The sequence below is a fragment of the Siphateles boraxobius genome, unplaced genomic scaffold (genome assembly GCF_051911475.1).
Source record: "Siphateles boraxobius isolate OS27281-9 unplaced genomic scaffold, OSU_SipBor_1 1, whole genome shotgun sequence".
NCBI classification, from domain to species: Eukaryota; Metazoa; Chordata; class Actinopteri; order Cypriniformes; family Leuciscidae; genus Siphateles; species Siphateles boraxobius.
The window spans coordinates 18,901,424-18,921,320 of record NW_027508699.1 but is presented as its reverse complement, the minus strand read 5'-3'; the positions used below and the strand labels follow the sequence as shown (position 1 = coordinate 18,921,320).

General features: G+C 37.1%; 1 protein-coding gene across 2 annotated transcripts in view; it reads left to right on the top strand.

Moving 5' to 3' along the window:
- Positions 1–17,676, top strand: part of vipr1a (vasoactive intestinal peptide receptor 1a) — a 30,736-nt gene extending 13,060 nt beyond the window's left edge. For both annotated transcript variants that reach the window (XM_077226934.1, XM_077226923.1), the window contains exons 4-13: positions 5,377–5,483; positions 7,941–8,038; positions 11,105–11,237; positions 13,672–13,825; positions 14,229–14,289; positions 15,201–15,267; positions 15,386–15,477; positions 15,574–15,703; positions 16,233–16,274; positions 16,469–17,676. In XM_077226934.1, coding sequence (XP_077083049.1) covers positions 5,377–5,483; positions 7,941–8,038; positions 11,105–11,237; positions 13,672–13,825; positions 14,229–14,289; positions 15,201–15,267; positions 15,386–15,477; positions 15,574–15,703; positions 16,233–16,274; positions 16,469–16,660 — 1,076 coding nt within the window. In that variant the 3' untranslated portion in view covers positions 16,661–17,676. The remainder of the gene's footprint in view (positions 1–5,376; positions 5,484–7,940; positions 8,039–11,104; positions 11,238–13,671; positions 13,826–14,228; positions 14,290–15,200; positions 15,268–15,385; positions 15,478–15,573; positions 15,704–16,232; positions 16,275–16,468) is intronic.
- The last annotated feature ends 2,221 nt before the right edge of the window (positions 17,677–19,897 follow it).

Here is a 19,897-nt window from a genome sequence, read left to right as displayed (position 1 = left end):
TTGTCGTATGTTGAAGATGTGTCTGTGACGCCTTTCTTTTCTATAGAAAGTGTTTATTTATTTGAATGTTCTTCTACTCAGTTGCGCTTTCTGTCAAAATGTCAGCGCTTATTCACGACCCTGATTTCATCCTATGAGCGGCTTACACATTTCTAATAGCTTCCAGGTCATATCTCCGTTTTGCTGAAAGGGGCATGCCTTTCCTGTGAAACTCTGAGTGCTCTGAGAGAGTGCTTTTTGGAAGGAATCCCAAACATGGATTGAGGGATTTAGATGGTACAGGGTGAAATGTAGTGGATTTATCTTGTAAAGTTCATGCAGGAGATAGCCTTTGGTGAGCTGTGATACAGGCCAGATGTGAATGGGAAAAGACCTGGATATTAGTTTGGGGGCTGGCCGAATTGATGATCATGTGATGGGAAAGAACTGATAACTAACTGACTGGGAATGTTGAGCTGGATTTTAAGGGAGGCAGAGGCATCTTTAACATGTTGATGGAACAATTTATGAACCAGAGTGAAGAACAAAGGACATACACGGACCCAATGGACGCAAAAATCCTCATTAATTTATAGCAAACAGATTTAGGCTTTCTGGACCAATCAAAGGAAACGTTTGTTTTCCTTAGCACCGATTTCCCAGAAATGCTCCGTGTTTATTTCCCAGAAAGAGTGTTTAAAAGATATTCAGCTGTAAATGTTGATAATATTAGATAGAATTGTTTTATTAGGGTGCCTACGGTGCACACTAGAGTTTACTCTGCTCTACTTGCTGCGGTTACACTGATTTCAGTGGAACTATGCGAAATTTATGCAACCATAAGTTGGATTGTATTGCTTTTGGAAAGCCAGTGCAATCTATTCAATTCATTTAATGGCCTCAAAATGAATCATACACATTTGTATCTATCAAAGCTTTCTGTATTGTGTAGTACCCTTACTGACTGTGGGTTTGAATTTTTTTTTTTAAAACACACTTGAATCTATTTGTATTATATAACAAAAAGTGGCATTTATTTTATAGAGAAATATAGCACTAACACCTTTCAAAATAAGTGTGAACTTAAAGAGAACTGACTTTATAAATCCACAAAACAACAACAACAACAAAATCTTAGAAGCAGTTCAGTTCAGGAAAAAAAAAATTCTGTAGACATTTTCAGACATTTTTAAGTGCTTTAATTGCATAAATATAGCCATTTGGGACTGTTGTGTGTGTAGAAATATTTGTTTATGGCTATTTCCTAATAGCACTGATGCTTTGTGTAATCAAGCCTGAAAAGAATAAATATCAATTCCAGTATTCCAGCTGTTCCTATATTATCCAGCAGAAGTAAAATTCCTTTCTTGAAGCTCAATCTGTCCAGTTCTAGTATCCGATTACAGATTCAAAAAAATCTACCAGGTCTTGTGTTATGGTCAAATCAAAAGGCAATTCATTTTTATAGGAGCATGGAAAGGAAAACAAGCGTTACGAAACTTGGCAGCACACAGATCCAGGGACATGTCATAAATTTATGGTGGGTGGAGCTTCTAGTGTCCTAACACATGTGAACTTTTTACCCAGGAGCTTTACAGCAAACATACAGTCATTAATCTTCTCAACTTTTCAGAGTGGTTTCTTTGCTCATAACTCAGACTTCACTTTCATGCTTCAGTCAAACACACTGTCAATAGGGCAATGACCTCATGATCGCACCTTATATAAATGATCAGGAAGTAAAGTTTACCAAACTGTTTTTCGTTACTTTACATGCTTGCAAGCAAAGGTAAACACAAAGTGCATGGTTCAGTAGTTAAGCTCAATCAAGAATGTGTGACCTAATGTTGATTTCTACTAAATTAATTTCCATTTGTCACTCCTTTTCTTAAAAAAAAGAAAAAAGAGGGCTACTATTGTATCACTTACAATAGATAGGGATTGGGGCCAATCCATCTTAGTTTTATTTATATACATTATAGTATTTATTAGTATTTTGAATTAGCTTTTATTTTTAGATTTTCAGTTTTCAATATCATTCAAATTTTTTGTTTAATTATTTTTTTATTTTTTTATTATATGTCATTTTATAGGTTTATGTTTTTAATATTTCTGTATAGCTTTAAATAATTTTTAGTTCAGCTTTAATTTGAGAAATTTTAGTTCTTCAATTGAAACTTTTAAGTTGAAGTTTTTCATCTAATATTGCATCTTGTATTTCTGCTTTATTTCAATTGCCAAAAGTTATTTCAAATAGTTTTAGTTAACAATAATATCAAAAGTCGTAAAAATTAAAATACTCACTTTTTCAAAAGTTTAGACGCAAGACATTGACACTATTTGTGTTGAAATGTTCTTATATCCAATTTTACAACTTTGTCATCTTGACAAAACAAGACTATAAAGACCCTGATATACTCACGAAGTTCCTTTTCGTTCTTCGCTTAGGGGTAAAAAAAAAAATCCGAAATACGTGCCAAGCAGGTATACTGTTAGCGAACATCCCGTTTAGATGAACATGTAAGTATGTGATGCACACTTTCCATTCAACACACAACAAAAATGACAGCAGTTAGAAAACAGCTGCTAAGAAAGCTTCTGATCATAGCGATGAGGACATGTTTACACAAGCTCTGCAATTCGGTACTCCAGTCAAGTCGCGTCATGTTTATAAACTACTTTATACAATGTATTGCTTTAAAGCGAGCAGTTTTACAGTATTGAAATACAAATTAGAAATACAACTTAATTTTCTACTATAAAGCTGCTCTCCAGTGTGTTCATGTTTTGAACTGGAATGCAATGAACTGGAGAAGATTAACACGTCAAAGAAGGCGGGGCCTACCTATTACATCATCACCACGGACCAATCTCAAAGGTGTTTACCAGCTGGAGCGAACTTTTCCGGAAAGTTGTAAGTTGTACCTCAGTGTGACCATTATTTTTGGAGGCATGCCACAAATACTGTTGGATTGAGCTTAGCTTGTATTGAACTTGTATTGAATATTCTTTAATTACCCACATTCTTACGACTTCTCACAATAGTTTGGAGCTGCTGTCATAATAACACGTCAAGTAGCTTGCATTTGAAAGAGAAGGACACACCTAAACACCCACCTTCACTGCAGAAAGCTGCTGTAATAACACTTTGCTCAAAGAGCTTTATCAAAAGCCCAGTCGGATTCATGTTTATACAAGTCATGCTACTGTCAACACTTGCACAAGGACCAAAACTTTACCAGAACCAGAACCCCCATCCTCTCTCTTCAGGCTGGCAGTGAATCTTGTGTAAATTCTGACTGAAGCAAGCTTAAATCTGAGGCCCAGCGTGTGTTTCTGCAGCGTGCTTCGAGGCAGACGATCTCTTCAAAGGCACGCTTTGAAATAACATAACAGCAGGTTGATCTCCCGTGTTCGGTCCACATCTTCATACATGGCACTGACAATCCTCATTGTCTTGTCTTTCGGGATGATGAAAGCATTCTTCTGACAATCCCTCACTGAAAACAAACCCAGACTCTAGCAGCAGTAGCTTATCTACCTCGGTCTAGCCCCATTGCTTAAGATTACACAGACAATGTCTTGTGTGTTTTTAATGCGCATGTATTTTGATGAGGCGATTGTCATTTAGGAAAAACATACTGAAAGACAGTGTTTTTGTCATGGACATGAATAAAAAGTTGAGTCATCAAAGGATTTTGCAAGCTCTGGATGCTGATATGCGTTTTTGCCTATAATATGTTTATTAGTTATCACTATAAAATAGCTCATGTTTTATGTAATTCTGTTGCAGGCACTGTGAATGTCCCCAATCCTCACTTTGTCTAAATGTAGATTTTCGCTCTCAGAGGTAAAACATCATCAGCTACACATACTGCTGGCAGAATGATAATGAGGTTTTCAAGCTGTCCCATCTGAGGGAGATGATCACCGCTACAACTTGCCAAACGCATATCAAACGTTCCAAAAAATGTTCAGTGTTTTGCAGTGAGTTCCCCCCCCCCCCCCACCTCTTGGTTCCCACAGAGCCATTTTAATTGGATGTGGGGCTGCTGTTTAACTTCAGAAATAGAAAACAGCTTCTCTGTTCATGTTAACATTTTTAAAGGCTTGGTGAACAGGCAGAATGGGGTGGTCAAAATCTGTCAATTAATTGTGGAAGCTTTGGATGGAGAAAATGTTCCTCTGTTCAAAAGGCTACTCATTAAAAGCTTTTTTAGCTAGCTGATTATATGACATTTCGTTACAAAGATTCTGTTATAATTAAATTGCAGTGGATTTACATGAAACCTTGTATACAGTTATGTTTCTCTATTCACAAGTGGAGCCTGATGTGTTCTCTAAAGGTTTATGCCTACCTTCTTTGAAGCCCTAATTTTCCCCAAGGATGACAAGGTTCCTACAAATGAGAGTAACATTTTCAGGGGTGAAGAAGTTGATGTTTTATTCATGACTAATCTCTCTAATTGTGAGCCAAATTTTCCCCTGGGGAATTTGTTAGATAAAAATGCAACCAGTGACAAACAGTATATTCAACTTTTATTTTATTTTATTTTATTGTTTTTTATTTATTTATTTGATAGAAAACTAAATATTTCCAAATGCTGCGTGAGATATCTGCATGAAATTTTAATACTTAGGTTAAGTCAGAGGCAAATTTACAATCCTTTCCTCGTAATACTGGGAATATTTTAGGAGGTGCTGTTTTTTAAAATTCCATTCCTTTCTATTCATCTTCTGTTGTGACATCAACCCTCAAAAAACCTGGCCTCTAGTCTATGGCAGAAAGGTCATGAATTTGATAAGCGTGACATAGACATTACACATAGTGCAGAAAAGTGAGAGGAGGATCTAAAGGGTCATTATGAGAATGTCATAATGTGTCCAGTGAGTAAAAGGATTTTCCAGCTGGTATTTCAGGCAGCGATAAGACCGACAGGACTACATCTGTTATTTTTCCTCCTCCACTTTGCAGAGCTTGATTACCTGATGATGAGCTTGTGTACTCTTTACTTCACAAATCAGCTCCATACAGTTTAAAGTCCTCCAGGCCTGAGAGAATTCTCAAGCCAATTAACATTTAGCACAGTGATCAGTTGCTAAAATTTAAATTTAAATAAAATTCAAAGATGGTGTTGCAACATGAAAAAAAAGATAAGAATAAGATGTTCCAAGTTTTCCAGTCCATGTAGATGTAAGTAATTTCCTGTTGATTAATTCATTGGCCGCTTGAGATCCATGAAGTGCTCATTTCCTTCGCTTGTTTTGCAGTAATCGGTCAGCTCATTTTTGGCTATGCGTTTTAAGTGCGTTTGAGTAGCAGTGATTACATGGGGGAATGAAGCTGTGATTGAATCTTCTAGTTTAACGTATTCACCGCCCTTTTGCCATTTGCAGGAAACATTTCGAAGAGCTGTACTGCCAATGGCTGGACAGAAATAAACCCAGTTATCGTTGCATTCAACTGTGGCTACGACCTAAATATCACAGAGGATGGAAACATGGTGCGTATGATTGCTTTTTTTTAAATTGTTTTGATTGGCATCCAGTGTGTTTTAATTAGTAAGTACATAGATTTTCACAGGTACCAAATACTCAATCAATCAAGTTTTCTTTTTTTAAGTTATATTGTTAGGCATTTTTGCCTTTGTTGGATAGGACAATCAAAAAGAGACAGGAGGCGAGAAGAAGGGCACAGGATCGAGAAAGGAACACAAGTTCGGTCATCTGAAGTGCTGTTGCGCTATATGTCAGAACGCTGCCCACAAGACTATGGCTTCAATATCAGTCGAGTTCACTATTAAATCTAAAATAAATCAATTAATACAATGTATGGTAGGCGCCCAAAGGTTAAGACTCTTTAACCTCAGCTTGCAGTACCTGAAAGTATTTACACATAGAGCGTGCTGTTGTTCACTTATATCCTTGCTGTAAAAGCCTTGCTGATATTCAGACCAAAAAATTAAATTGAGCAACTTCTCAGGTCTGGACTCATTAAAAAAGCACCTTTTTAATGACCTAGGACTGCCCAAAGGTCGTCTGACTGACATGTAAAGCAACCAATCACAGTTCATTTTGTTCTGTGTCATGTTTAGGGGTGTGAAAATGTAACGTCGATGTCCATACAGTAATAGACCGGAGTGTAAAACTCCTGGACGTATTTTAAAGAGTCAATGCCGCGAACTTTACATACTTCACATCCAGCGTTTAGTTGATCCTGATAAGCGTTTATTATCACTATTGTAAACAATGCCGTTCTTATATGAGAGGGTTCGGCCTTACGGCATCTTAGTTTCCATGTGGACCGTTAAATAACGCGACACACACGTCTCCCGTACATCCTGTAGAATTCAACCTATCAGATGACAACTTCGAAAATCCTGAAGTGATTTCAGTTAAGTGTGCCATACATCAAACGTTCAGCCAGCGGTCCGTGGGCGGTCTGAGACTGAGACCGACAGTAGTCGGGCTTCATTGCTGATTTAATCTGTGTTTGAATCGGTTGGGTAAATGATTCAATGACTCACTCAATGAATATCCGCGTTTCCACCGAAATTACCCGGAACAATTTGTCCCAGGAATTTACCACCAAAAGACCTGTTGCTGTCTGCGTTTCCATCGTGGTCTAAAGTACCGTGAAGATTAGGCAAATTAGTCCAGTGACATAGGACTGCGGTCGACTTTCCAGTTCACGTTGGATTTCATCCTCCGTATATAAGCTTAATAAAGCCTGAACTTCGTCTTCGGTCCATCGGTTGTATTTTTTAAAGTCCATCGTTGATTTGAATAGCAAACAACTCGTACTGCACGCACCACAACTGACTTTTAAAAATGGTGGTCGAAATAAAATGCTGCGCTGAACTCAACCAAGTCCCACCTCCGAAAGTTCTTGAACTTTGAAAAAGTACTACCTTCCGAGCAGGGACTTTCTGAAGAAACTTAATTTAGACCCTTGTATTTGAGGTCGCAACACACCGAGCACCACCCCGGGGAACGTTCCTGGGGTGGAAACGCTGTTAATGACTCAGACAGTGGCTGCATCCGAAATCTACTCTCTAAATAGGTAGTTCTTTTAAATAATTAAATACTTTGTTTAGAAAATACGTTCTATATAGTTTTAATATGTGTAGTATCTGGACGTCAACATTCGCCATGTAGTCATTATCATGTGACCTATCAGCATCAGTTGCATCGCTTTACTGCCTTTCATAACTCCTCTCTTTGGCCTCATAGCATAGTAAAGTGTCCATTGGTATTTTTGCCTACTATATAGTAGGGAAGTAGGCATATTATTTAGATGCACCCAGTCACTTGTTTTGTTTCGGATTGAATCCATGTTTTAAACAAATCGGCTTAAATGAATCGGCCTAAATCCATTTAAATGAATCAATAAACATAGTCTCTTTTCATCACCTACTGGAATACTGATATAACCTGCAGAAAGAGTTGGTGAGAAATACAAACCACTGATTTACAGACTGTCTGTCTTGAACACGCAAACACTAATACTTTAGGGCGGCAGTGGCTCAGTGGTTCATGTAGGTTGTCTACAAACCGAAAGGTTGGTGGTTTGATCCCCGGTTCCACCTGACCAAGTGTCGAGGTGTACATGAGCAAGACACCTAACCCCTGGCTGCTCCCGACGAGCTGGATGGCGCCTTGCATGGCTGACACCGCCGTCGGTGTATGAATAAGTGCGTGAATGGGTGAATGTGAGGCAATATGTAAAGCGCTTTGGTGACCATTGGGTCTGTTAAAGCGCTATATAAATGCAGTCCATTTATCATAATAAGCGGAGTAATTCAGTTTTAATGGAAAATCTTCTTTTTAATGGCAGCTAATTAAACCAGCTATCCAAAACAATCAAGACTGTTGATATAGTTCTTATTCCAGTTCTGCATATTAATCATTTTCAAATAATTGAGTTTAGTTGGCTGTCATTCACCTTTTTTCCCTTATAGGGTGAATTCTTGGGCTCTGTGAGAACTGGATACACCATTGGTCACTCTATGTCTCTTATATCCCTCATTATCGCCATCATCATCCTGTGCTTCTTCAGGTAAGTCCTCAAATACAACTCAAAATATAACATTGATGTGTTTTATAGGACAGGAGTCACAAGGTAACTCAAATTTGATAGTTTCGTTGTCCTCAGTGGATGTCCACATTTTATGTGATTGATTCAGCTGTGATCTAGCAGCAAATCAGTGTTCTGCTAAATCACACTAGTGTCAAGCCAGAAGTGTCAAAATGCCCCGTTTTATATCACACATTTAACAATACATTGCGAAAGTGCACCAATTCAGGCATTTGATTGGGTTATACACAGTTTCCATTATTGCACAACCTCACAAACAAAATCGCTTGGTGGTTTGTAACCTCTGAGATGCAGCTTTGCAGTGCACAAGCTTCTCAGTAGTAAATTAGTGAGTGTAAAACACTGTGAATATCCCGCTCAGTGACCTCAGAGGTGAACCCAGATCTCAAGTGTATTGCACAGTTTCCTCTTTTGACTTGCATCACACTTAATTAAACAGGAACACAGTTCTTGAGAGTCTTGGTTTAAGCTCTCATACATAGTATAGCCTACTAGTTTCCTACTCAGCTTTGAACACAAGCAGTGTGTTTGAACAGAATGAGCGGCTCTCCTCAACATGAACAACATATATGAATGAAGAACACTCTTTTGAGATAGTAATATGTACGGAAATTTCATGAATTGAGAATTTGATTTTATAAAAAAAAATATATATATATATATATATATATATATATATATATATATATATATATATATATTTGTGTTCCAAATTATTATGCCATTGACATATCAGTAGGATTTTAGTACAATAAACATTTAAACATTCATATTTTAGTTTTTCAAAGAAAGTGTTTGTTTGTTTTATTTCTTGAATCTTTTTAGATAACTGGTATCAATATCATTCTCAGACAGGTTTGTTAGTTAGTTTGTCAGGTCTTCTTAGGTAAATGGAAAACCGACTTAAAGAGGTTTTTCCACATTATTAAGCAAGTCACAGTTCTCATGCTATATAGGGTGGAATAAAGATCTTTCTATGGAGATGAAAAGCATGAAACGGTGCAATGTCTTTCAAAAGGTATGAAAACAACTCATATTTTGCGAACTGAACAGAGATTATCAAACTGTCAAAAGATTTGCGAGTGATTTAAAGCACAGAAGAACCCGATCAGATAATGGCTTATAAAGGGAAGTGTCTGTTGCAAATGAATTGTATCAAAAGGACAGCTATAAAAAAGCAACTGCTGTCAGCAAACAGTTGAAAGATTATGTGTTGCCTGTTTTCTGTCATCTTTAGTAAGATGCATTTACACTGTGACTGTGCCTCAGATGCAATCAACTCTTGCAGGCTAGATCGATCTCCTGTGGGAAGCCGAGGGCCTAACAGTTTCCTATTGTATGTAGCCCTTTTGTCTTAACGTATAAAATTGTGTCTCACAGACATTGGGATGGGGGTGGTAACGTCCCCAATAACCAAAAAGAGCAAGTACACTAAGTGCACTAAGTTCCCGTACGAACTGAACGGACCAATTATCTGCGCAACATGACTGAAGTCTGGTGCATATGTGGCACGCCAATCATTGTATACTCTGCGCACGTTCCAAACGTGTGTTAAGAGTTGCGTGAGCCGTTCCTTTCGCGACGCTGATGATAAAATGTGCACCCCATTTGAATTCTATTGAAAATTTGCCACTTTAAAACGCTATGGAGAAAGTCAAACGTGATCTTAAACAGCCACATAAACTAAAAAGACTGATGAAAAGAGGAGAAAACATCTCGCACCAACATAAATCAGAAAGCGTTTTAAAATACTCATGACCACCTTTACTAGAATGTATCACTTCTATTGTATTTATTGTGGAAATTGTTGACTTGTTATAACTAAGTAATAAAAGATTATCTGTCAAGGGAACAGATTTTTCATCACAACTGTGGCATGTTGTAGCAACCTATAGTTTCTATGCTATTTTTCATAACAAATGCTATAGATAAAAAAAAGTGAAAAGTTAACATTGCTCAAAGCATGGTAATGAGGAGCCATCAATGGTCTTACCTGTGAGTATCCTTATTGCAACAAATACTATAGTTAAATAAAATTCTCAAACTGATGGTTTTAGGTGCTTAAATGATATAAAATGTATGCAGTTATGTTATTAACAAACGCTGTATGTGGATGATACCACAAAAGACCATTTTGCAAAAATAAATAAACAAGCAAGCAAAATAAATTTCATGAGGGAGCACGCCCTGGGACCCCGCTAAACGGTTAACACTTCAAACCATCTCACTTCCCAATATTCCAGCCCAAATCATCACCCGCTAGCTCCTTGCTGACGTCACAGTCTTGTTGAGCGGGGTGTCCGTTCACCAACCATCCTGATATCCATCCATCTGGACCATCCATTGCAGCACAGCAATCGTCAGTAAACACAACTATTTAAAAATGAGTCTTCATGTATTTCTACACCCATTGTAAAGGTTTCTCTTTGTGAGCTTGGGTTATGGGTTCAAATAATTGTTTGCTGCTCAACAGTGGCTTTTTTAATAGCTGCCCTTTTAATACAATTATTTAGTTTGACAGAAACTTCCCTTCTAAAGCCTTTATCTGACTGGGTTCTTCTATGCTCTAAATCACTCACAAATCTTTTCGAGTTTTTGCTAAATATTAAGTTGTTTTGCATGCCTTTTTAATGACATTGCACCATTTCATGCTTTTCATCTTCAAAAAGATCTTCCTCCCCATATAGCATGAGAACTGTGAATTGCTTAATAATGTGAAAAAACCTCTTTAGGTTTTCCATTTACCTAAGAAGACCTGTTAAAATACTCAAAAACCTGTCTGAGATTGATACCAGTTACCTAAAAAGATACACGAAATAAAACAAACAAACACTTTCTTTGAAAAACTTAAATATGAATGTATATTGTACCGAAATCCTACTGATATGTCACTTGCATAATAATTTGGAACACCGTGTGTATGCAGAGACTATTATGTAAACTTCAGCACTTGGTTAATTTTGTTCTTGCGTATCATTTATTATGTTGAAACAAACCACTGAGTCTCTTTCTGTCTTTGCTTTCCAGAAAACTGCACTGCACAAGGAACTACATCCATATTCACCTGTTCATGTCCTTTATACTGAAGGCTGTGGCTGTAATAATGAAGGACGTTGTCCTGTATGAGGTGGAGGAACCTGATGACTGCCACTATGGAACTGTAAGTGGTTTTTAAGTAAGGTATCATGTAAACAATGTTTACATCCAGAGAAATACGCTTTTTAACCAGTGTAATGTCCCGTGTCATAATGACGCCATTTCCGCGGTACCCTTGATTTCTGGTTTTCCGTTGAAACCATGGAAACACCAAAGACGCTTTAATATATTATGAGTTTTATTAGACCGGTGAGCAACTGTTTGGATACCTTTATCGACAGACAACTAATTGTTATACAACTCAACTCGGTTAGTATTTTTGTTTGAATCTCTTGTTGTTTGTGCCCAAAAAGTAAATCACTATTATGTCAAGTGGCTAACATAGCAAAATTAGTAAGAGCTTTATTTTATTTTTAAACAGCATTTTCTCCACCATACATTGTTTTAAAATGAACTGCATGCCATTTACCAGCACAGTCATCCAGCTTTTATTAATATGATATTGTAATATCGATCTAGATTACTGCAGTGTGCAACAAGTGTCTCATAGCAGCCACGAGCGAACCCACAGAGTAACATTATAACACAACTTATAACACACTCAAATGTATTTTTAGTATGACTGTTTTGACCAAGTAAAACAGTGTTGCATCACCCCACAATTGTAATTCGTCAGATAAAGTGACCTGTATGAGTAGTAATTCAGCATTTATGGCTGTTGTTTTAGAATGAAATAAAATAATGTGAATTTAAGAAGTTCAAGTTCAGGGCAGAAGGTGGCGGACATTAAACATAACTTTGATTGTAAAATATGCATAAACAACAAAATGAAAGGAGTGTCAGCAACCGACTGCGGAATAAAAGCATAATAAAACAGAAACGTAAAAAGTCCCAGTCGCTCGGCCCGTCCTGCTTCATACAACAGTAACGCTAATAAAACTTTAATACATTAGCTGAGCTCTTAATACATTAACCCGTCGGACGGCTTTTCATCGGCTGTGGAGGTAAAGACGACAACTCCCATGATTCCACGCTCATTCGCAGCTTCATCAAGCTATGCTTTTGTTATTGTTTTGAATAAGCGACCCCTATGGAAAAAATCAATGGGAATTTTACTTCCGGCCCAAGGCCTGACTGATGAAAATCTAATCTCTGAATTCTGCCATTGACTAATCAGAATGAAGTACTGCACAGAGATATGGAATACAATGTGATATTCCAGTTTCAACTCTATTTCCTGGTGCAATGTAAAACGTATTAACAGGCAACTGTTACCATGAGGAGGTCTGTTTTAACTGAACTAGCAAAAAATGACTAATGTTTGTGTAACCTAATGTAAGCCAGTTTGATTCAATGATTTTAAATCATATTTTTCACTTGAATATTACCACATAAAGTACATTAATTAGGTTATGTAGGTGTATTTGGTTGCGTTCTACTTTATTTCTCCCTTCTTAGCTGAATGTAACTGCACCTGGTGAATGCAGTAGATTTTTCCTCCCTCTTAACGTAAGAAACAAACAGCACAGACTCCACAATTGTTTCACTGTCAGGAGTAAATTGCTCTAATGTTTTGTCACAAGGTTTGCTCTTTAAATGTTGGTTGGTGAAGTGCTCATTAATCTCATTTTGTGGCGAGGCGTAGCTGTGTTTGAGCAGTCCTTTAAGATCTTTGAAGAGTTTGTAAATGACCTCACTCATCCGGATATGGTCGATGGTGTATTTACCCAGCATCATGGTAATGTTTGGCTTGTTTAGTGCCATTTTTGTAGTCATTAATAGCGTATGTGTTGTGCTCGGATTTAAAAAAAAGAAAATTGTGAAGTAAAAACATTTCGTTTAAAAAGAGTTATTAGATAATAAAGGGTTATTAGAAAAGCTTACATTTTCGACGGCCTGTGTGTGTAAAGGTTTAATAGTGTGTTCTCTGTCTGTTTTCTTGTTTAAACACTTCTTCTGGGTCTGAGTGTTTTGAGTAGTCTGGACGCAGCTGTTGTCCAACAGAATATCTCACATCTGTCACAACAGGGTGTTCAAACACTCATGATGGCACGGTATCCCCTCCGTAAACACCCTTGCAAGGTCACACCAACATGTTTGACATTTAAGCGGCCCGTTGAGGAATCGGGCTTAGTTGGATATTGACGTTAATTAAAATGGATTCGCTATATAGATTGTTTATGTCTGTGTGATTATTGCAATAATTATTAACACTTCTGGGTGATAATTACATGTAGTATATCTGAATAGTCAGTGCACTACACGTTTCAAACATTAACAGACCAGCATGCAGAGTTCTTTATATGTGTTTACACTCTTTTTAAAGCCCCTCTTTAGAAGTATTGCACAATGTTTTCTAGTGCCAAGCGCATGCAACACACCAGCGCAAAGGCATTCCCTTTGTTTAGGTACATGGTAAACATGCAAGACCGCACTTCCTGTTATAATATACACAAGTGCATGATAGTTCTAAACAAAATCCTCTCTGCATTTTACAGGTGGGCTGCAAGGCTGCGGTGGTTTTCTTCCAGTACGGCGTCATAGCCAGTTTCTTCTGGTTGTTGGTGGAGGGTCTGTATCTGCACACTCTCCTGGCTGTGTCCTTCTTCTCTGAGAGGAAGTACTTCTGGTGGTACATTCTCATTGGATGGGGTGTGTATGTGCATGTATCTCAGTGCCAGTAAAATTAAGATATATGGCCCCTCAGTCTCGTAACTCTTCACGACAGGAGAGAAACGCCTGTCAAATGTGAATGAAAAATTGATCACTGAAGTCAATAGGACCTTGTCCATGTACAGACTCGAGATTTAACAATTAACCTTTCCATTGAAGTCACTATATTGTGTTGGAAAAAGTTTCACATAACATTTCTTTAAATTAAGGATTGTATAATGCGATAAGCAGGCGCAGGTCTGTATCTCAGGATGGTTGAAATGGTTGTGTAGGCCAATTAAATAAGGAATCCCTGGAACTATGCCTTCATTTATGCCTTCATATGTCAAAACTGTATGTATTCAAATATTGAAAATATTTATAGTCGATATGTGTGCTACAGGAGTTCCGGGTGTCTTCATAACAATCTGGAGCATCACAAAAGCTTATTTGCATGATATTGGGTAAGTAAATACAGCTTGATTAGAGAACAGCACTTTGCTACTATAAAGCCATATGAAAAATATTTGTTGTAGCCACCATTACCTAAGAGTAACAAATGGAGTAAGAATGTAACTATTTTTACGAGTTTATGAGCTCAGTTGAATTTCTGTTTTCTGCACACCTTTTGCCGATAGCTACAGTATAACTGACACTTTAAATTTCACTCAAGGCTGTTCCTTGATGATACATGACATATCGTTATGGAGGTCAGTAGTCTATATTTAGAACCGAGCTCATAGTAGTGGCATTTGAAAATAATTGATGTGGATATTTTCTTCTTCATTGCCTCATTTTTAAAATTTAATTATTTGTTTTTGCATTAAATCTACATGTAGACTGTGGAATGCAACACACGTTCAAACAGTGATCGTCCACTTTTTTAGCAGCCTTGGGGCTGGAAATAATTTTCCACATTCATTTTTTATTTTAAACAATTATTTAACTAAGAGTTTAAGAAAATAACTATATCAATCAGCTTTGTTTCAATGGTAAAAGTGATGTTTAACTCTTCAGGATTAACTCTTTTCACATTTCCGGGTTTCTCGGAAGCGGAAGTCGTCATAGTTGGGTAAACCTTTATAGTGGTGAATGACAGAATACATTAAATATATTTTTTGTGTTCCCATTTGCTCAAATAGCATAAGAAAAACTCCACCAGTGTTTTCACATCTTTCAAAAAGATGGGGAAAAATATATAGATAGTAACAACCTTGTAGATCAAGGTAGATTTGTCTTAAAAGGTTTACACAGTATTGGAAAGAGAAACAAAATTTCTCTATACAGAAAATGAATGAGAATTTTACTTGCAGAACCCAAATGTTTTGCTCCATCACCGTAGATTCATTCTACAGCTATTATTTCCTTTTAACAGATGCTGGGATTTTATTGACGATGATCTGTGGTGGATTATAAAAATCCCTACATTGATAACGATACTGGTGAGTGATCGTACAGCAGCATTACATTCTAATATTGCAATATAATATAAACTAATATGACAAGTGGTGAATGCAATATTCACATAGGTCCTAATCTGTTTATTCTGTTTTTCTCTAGATGAACTTTATTCTCTTCATTTGTATCATACGGATACTTCGTCAGAAAATCAGTTCCCGGGATATTGGGAGAAATGAATCACACCAGTACTCGTGAGTTTTTGTGTTTGACCATAGACACTGCGGCCTTACATGCACAATATAAACACAAAACGTATTCCAACGTATGTAATTTCTTTCAATTTACAGGAGACTTGCAAAATCAACTCTACTTTTGATTCCCTTGTTTGGAATAAACTACATAATCTTTGCCTTTATGCCTCATCACATTGAGTCTTATGTGCGTCTGGTGTTTGACTTGATCCTGGGGTCTTTTCAGGTAGGCGGCAGGGGACTGAAACATGTTTTTTTCCCACAGCTGCACTCTTCTATAAGCAATTGCTTATCTAGTTTGGATTTCTTAAATGCCAATAGAATACTAAGATTTGCCACAGCAATATATACTCACCGTGGGATCTGCCAGCTTGCCTCAACCCCAGACATGCCCAGTGATATGTTTGTTATGCAGCTACATGAAAAGGTCGAATGAGGATATACAAAAATGGCCTAAAATACTTTAAATATTTAATAAATACTTTAAACATTTACCATCCATCTTTTTCTGAAGTCAGATGAGTTGAAATTTAAATATAACATTGATTTTGTGGTCTAAGATGGTAAATTCTTTCATTTGATTTAATTAAAACTGATTCGGATTAAAACTGCATGAATGTCTATGTATATATATATATATATACATAAAGTCTACTAGTTTTTCTAAAAAATTTTGTTGCTAACTTATAAGGATTGAGTTATGTTTTACATAAACCTGTAAAATATGTAACTATGACTGACTTTTTTTTCTTCAGGGATTTTGTGTCGCTGTCCTGTACTGTTTTCTAAATGGAGAGGTAATATGACCAGAATTTCATTCTTATTTATGTTTTATTAAATCAGAGAGAATTGCACATGCCAGTTACACTACCAGTCAAATGTTTGGAAATACATGACTGAATTTGTTTCTTCGTGATCATAAAATCTTCCCTAAACATAATTTTTTGAACAAAAATGTTCTTTTCCCTGACCTCATTCACACACTGACCAGGTTCAGTCTGAGATTAAACGAAAGTGGAGGCGGTGGCACATGCAGAGATTTCTGGGAGCTGATACCAAGTACCAGCAGCCCTCAATGGCAAGCAACGGCCTCAACTTCAGCTCCCAAATCACTATGATGACGAAATGCAGCCCAACCACACGTCGCGCCTCCGCCTCCCAAGATGACTTCTCCACCGTCTGAGTGCCGAGTGATGCTTCGTTTATAACGGGACACAGAAACCAATGAATCTGTGCTGTGCACCGCACCACCTCCACCATCTGCAGGGTGCAGATCCATCGTCATTCCTGTAGGAACTGCGCATCTCACTGCTCAGCAGGAGCATGAGGGAAACCGTGCAGCTCAAGGCTTACCGGGATGGTTTGGCATGTGATGGTGGTAATAGCCATCATATCAAACACATCGATCAGGACATCCGGGTAAAATGGACTCTTTGAGGTTTGATTGCGTTTCATTAAACTTCTGACTCTGAACAGCAAAGGACGCTGACTTTATTACAAGAATGCGATCAGAGTGATTTTGCTGAAGAAGAAGCGTTTGATTCGTGGTCCCCATCCATTGCCCCATTTTTGTGCACAACACCAGCACCACAGGCAAGAATCTGAGTCTGTTGTGTTTTTCTGTTTCTCCTACCCTCATTATGCTGCTCAAGATTTGTCAGACTCTTAATAATCTGTAAAGCTGAATGGTGACCTTTTAGGTCTATTGTGACCAGGTTTTATTTGTATCTCCTTCCTTATTCCAAGAAAAAAGTCATGTGATTCGGACAGACTGACATTCTGCTACAATCCTGTTTTTACGTCCTACCCATTTGTGTCATGTGCTTGCATGTCTGTGGACATGTGGAGAAACACAAACGTCTCTCATTGAGAGTCATAAAAGCAAGCTTACTTGTGCAGCTGAAGTATAGTGCGTCACTCTATATGTTTTATGATAGTGATTTATAGTGTAATTGTATAGTTCTATGTTAACATTTACATGGATTGTGTAACTGCACTGTTGCATTAAGACAATTGTATAAGATGCATTTTTATGTGATTGGTCTTTCTAAAGAGGATATTTAGTCCAAGATCTTTTTATCTGTCAGAAGTACATGTGTATTGTTAGTCATAGTTGCTGGCATGAAAATGCTCCTGCATGTTTGCATGCACAGTTCTTGTAGTGTGAATAAGATGTACATTTAAGAGATAATGTCCCCATAAGAGTGTTGTTGCTGTTTTTTGTTTTAAGTGTATTGTGGATGTTGTCATAGAAAGTATACAGATCTATTTTATTACATTAGGTCCTATGTCTTTTCAATTAAATTATTTATTTTCAGTTATTTTTCTATTTTCTATTTAACAATAATTAACATCACCAATAAGCGATTAAAATTAGTTTTATTTTATTTATTTTAAATAAAACTTAATTTGAATAGGTAATTGCCTTCAAAGTTACACACACACACACACACACACACACACACACACACACACACACACACACACACACACACACACACACACACACACACACACACACACACACTCTCTCTCTCTCTCTCTCTCTCTTGGAAAAAAAAGGGTCAAACACAAAATGTCAAAACACAAAGTTTTCCAAATTGCAAAGACAACCAAGTGGCTTGAGAACACGTCCATCAGGCTCATTGGCCTCAGAGTCCAGAATTGAACCCTATAGTGAATATTTGGTCTCTCGTTAAACTCAAACGAACATTTAACTGTTTAAAGCCATCGACATTGAGTGGAACAACACTTTCTCTTCTTCCAGGAAAAAGCTGTCTGCAAGTTGGAGAGATTGGCATGGGGTACTTTCCATAAGATCATCTCTCAATGCAAATCAAACCAGCTATTAGGCTAACTGAAATAACACCATGCCAATCTCTTGGTATGGTGAAGGGAATGTGATGATGTGGGGCGATTTTAATTCCAAAGGCCCAGGGAACTTTATGATTATGCATAGTATCCTGGATCCATGAAATAGCTGGCCTTTAAAAATAAAAATCTGCCGGCCTCTATGGGAATTTAACATAGGGGTGTCCTGACTTATGCACCCTGTATTTTAAGGAAGAACATTTATTTATTTACAATACATTATTCATTCACAAAGAAAATTGGTGTCCTTAAAGGTTGGATTTTCCTCATTTTTAAATTAAGATCAATTTCCAAAAGATGTTTTTTTTTATTCCTCTTTTTAGCATGGGTGCGTTCAATTATGCTAGGCACTGTATAGCATATTGATAGATTGATTGATTGATTAATTATATATCAAATTATGTTAATTATAACAAAAACATTTTTTTCTGTGGTAGGTATTCATATACACAAGGGTCTCAAAACAAGCTGAACACATTGTATTAATTCTGACATTAAATCAACCACAATAGCAACTGCTTTGTTTTCATTTATTTCTCCTGAAGTAAAAAAAACAAAACAATGTAAAAGCCTGCTAGAGACATTTCTGCTAAGATGGCAATCAAAATCTTGAGCAAGAATGATCTCATCTTGAGAGAGATCTCATCTTTGTTTACCTCCCGTCTGAAACACATCTCTCATTTATTTATCTACTAAATCCCTTCTTAAATTATTCTCGTAACTTTCTCTTCTTATCCCTTTGTGTTACTCAACATATAACATTTTCAATGAATTACTCGTTGACATCCCACCAGACAGATTAGCCGAACTCAGCATGGCCAAGCCTGGTTTAAAATTACAGAGAGATCTCCAATATATAAACAAAATGTTTTTTTTTTTTATCGTGAGCAAATGAGCCAACAGGAGGCAGTGACTCCTGAGGATTTCATTGAAATGAATGCACTCCCATGGGGGGAGGGCTGGAAACCAAGCCTAGAATCACACCATGTTAATTGGGTAGATATAAATATTAATGAAACCATGAAACCCCTTCTTATAACAAAAGCCTCTTCACAAATGGAATGTTTAAAGATGATGGCATATTATAATTAAATTCTCATAACTCATTATTACAACTATAAACATCTTTGTTTGAGAGGCTTATTATTAGATGCACTATACTGACATCAGTTTTTATAGTCCCTATGATTTATGGGAATTTGTGAATTAGCCTACAAAGTTTAGGCTACTCATAAAGTTCTAAAATCACTAAAATGTACAACATTCCTCTTACACCATGTTGTTGAGGACATTTTTGGTGTCTAATGACTATAATCTTTTTTGATAGTTGAATGCTAAATGGGTTCAGCAGCAGAGCCAGTGTTGGGGCTTGTTCACACAAAACTATGTTCAGAAGAATCAGAACAGAAGCGGAATGTCGTCATAGTTGGGTTCACGAGAGAATGCATTAAATATATTTAAAAAATAGAGAGAAACAGTCAGAAGAGAGAAAAAGATTTCAACTTTACCGTCACTCCCACAGCCGCTCACCCTCACAGCAGCGATAGCA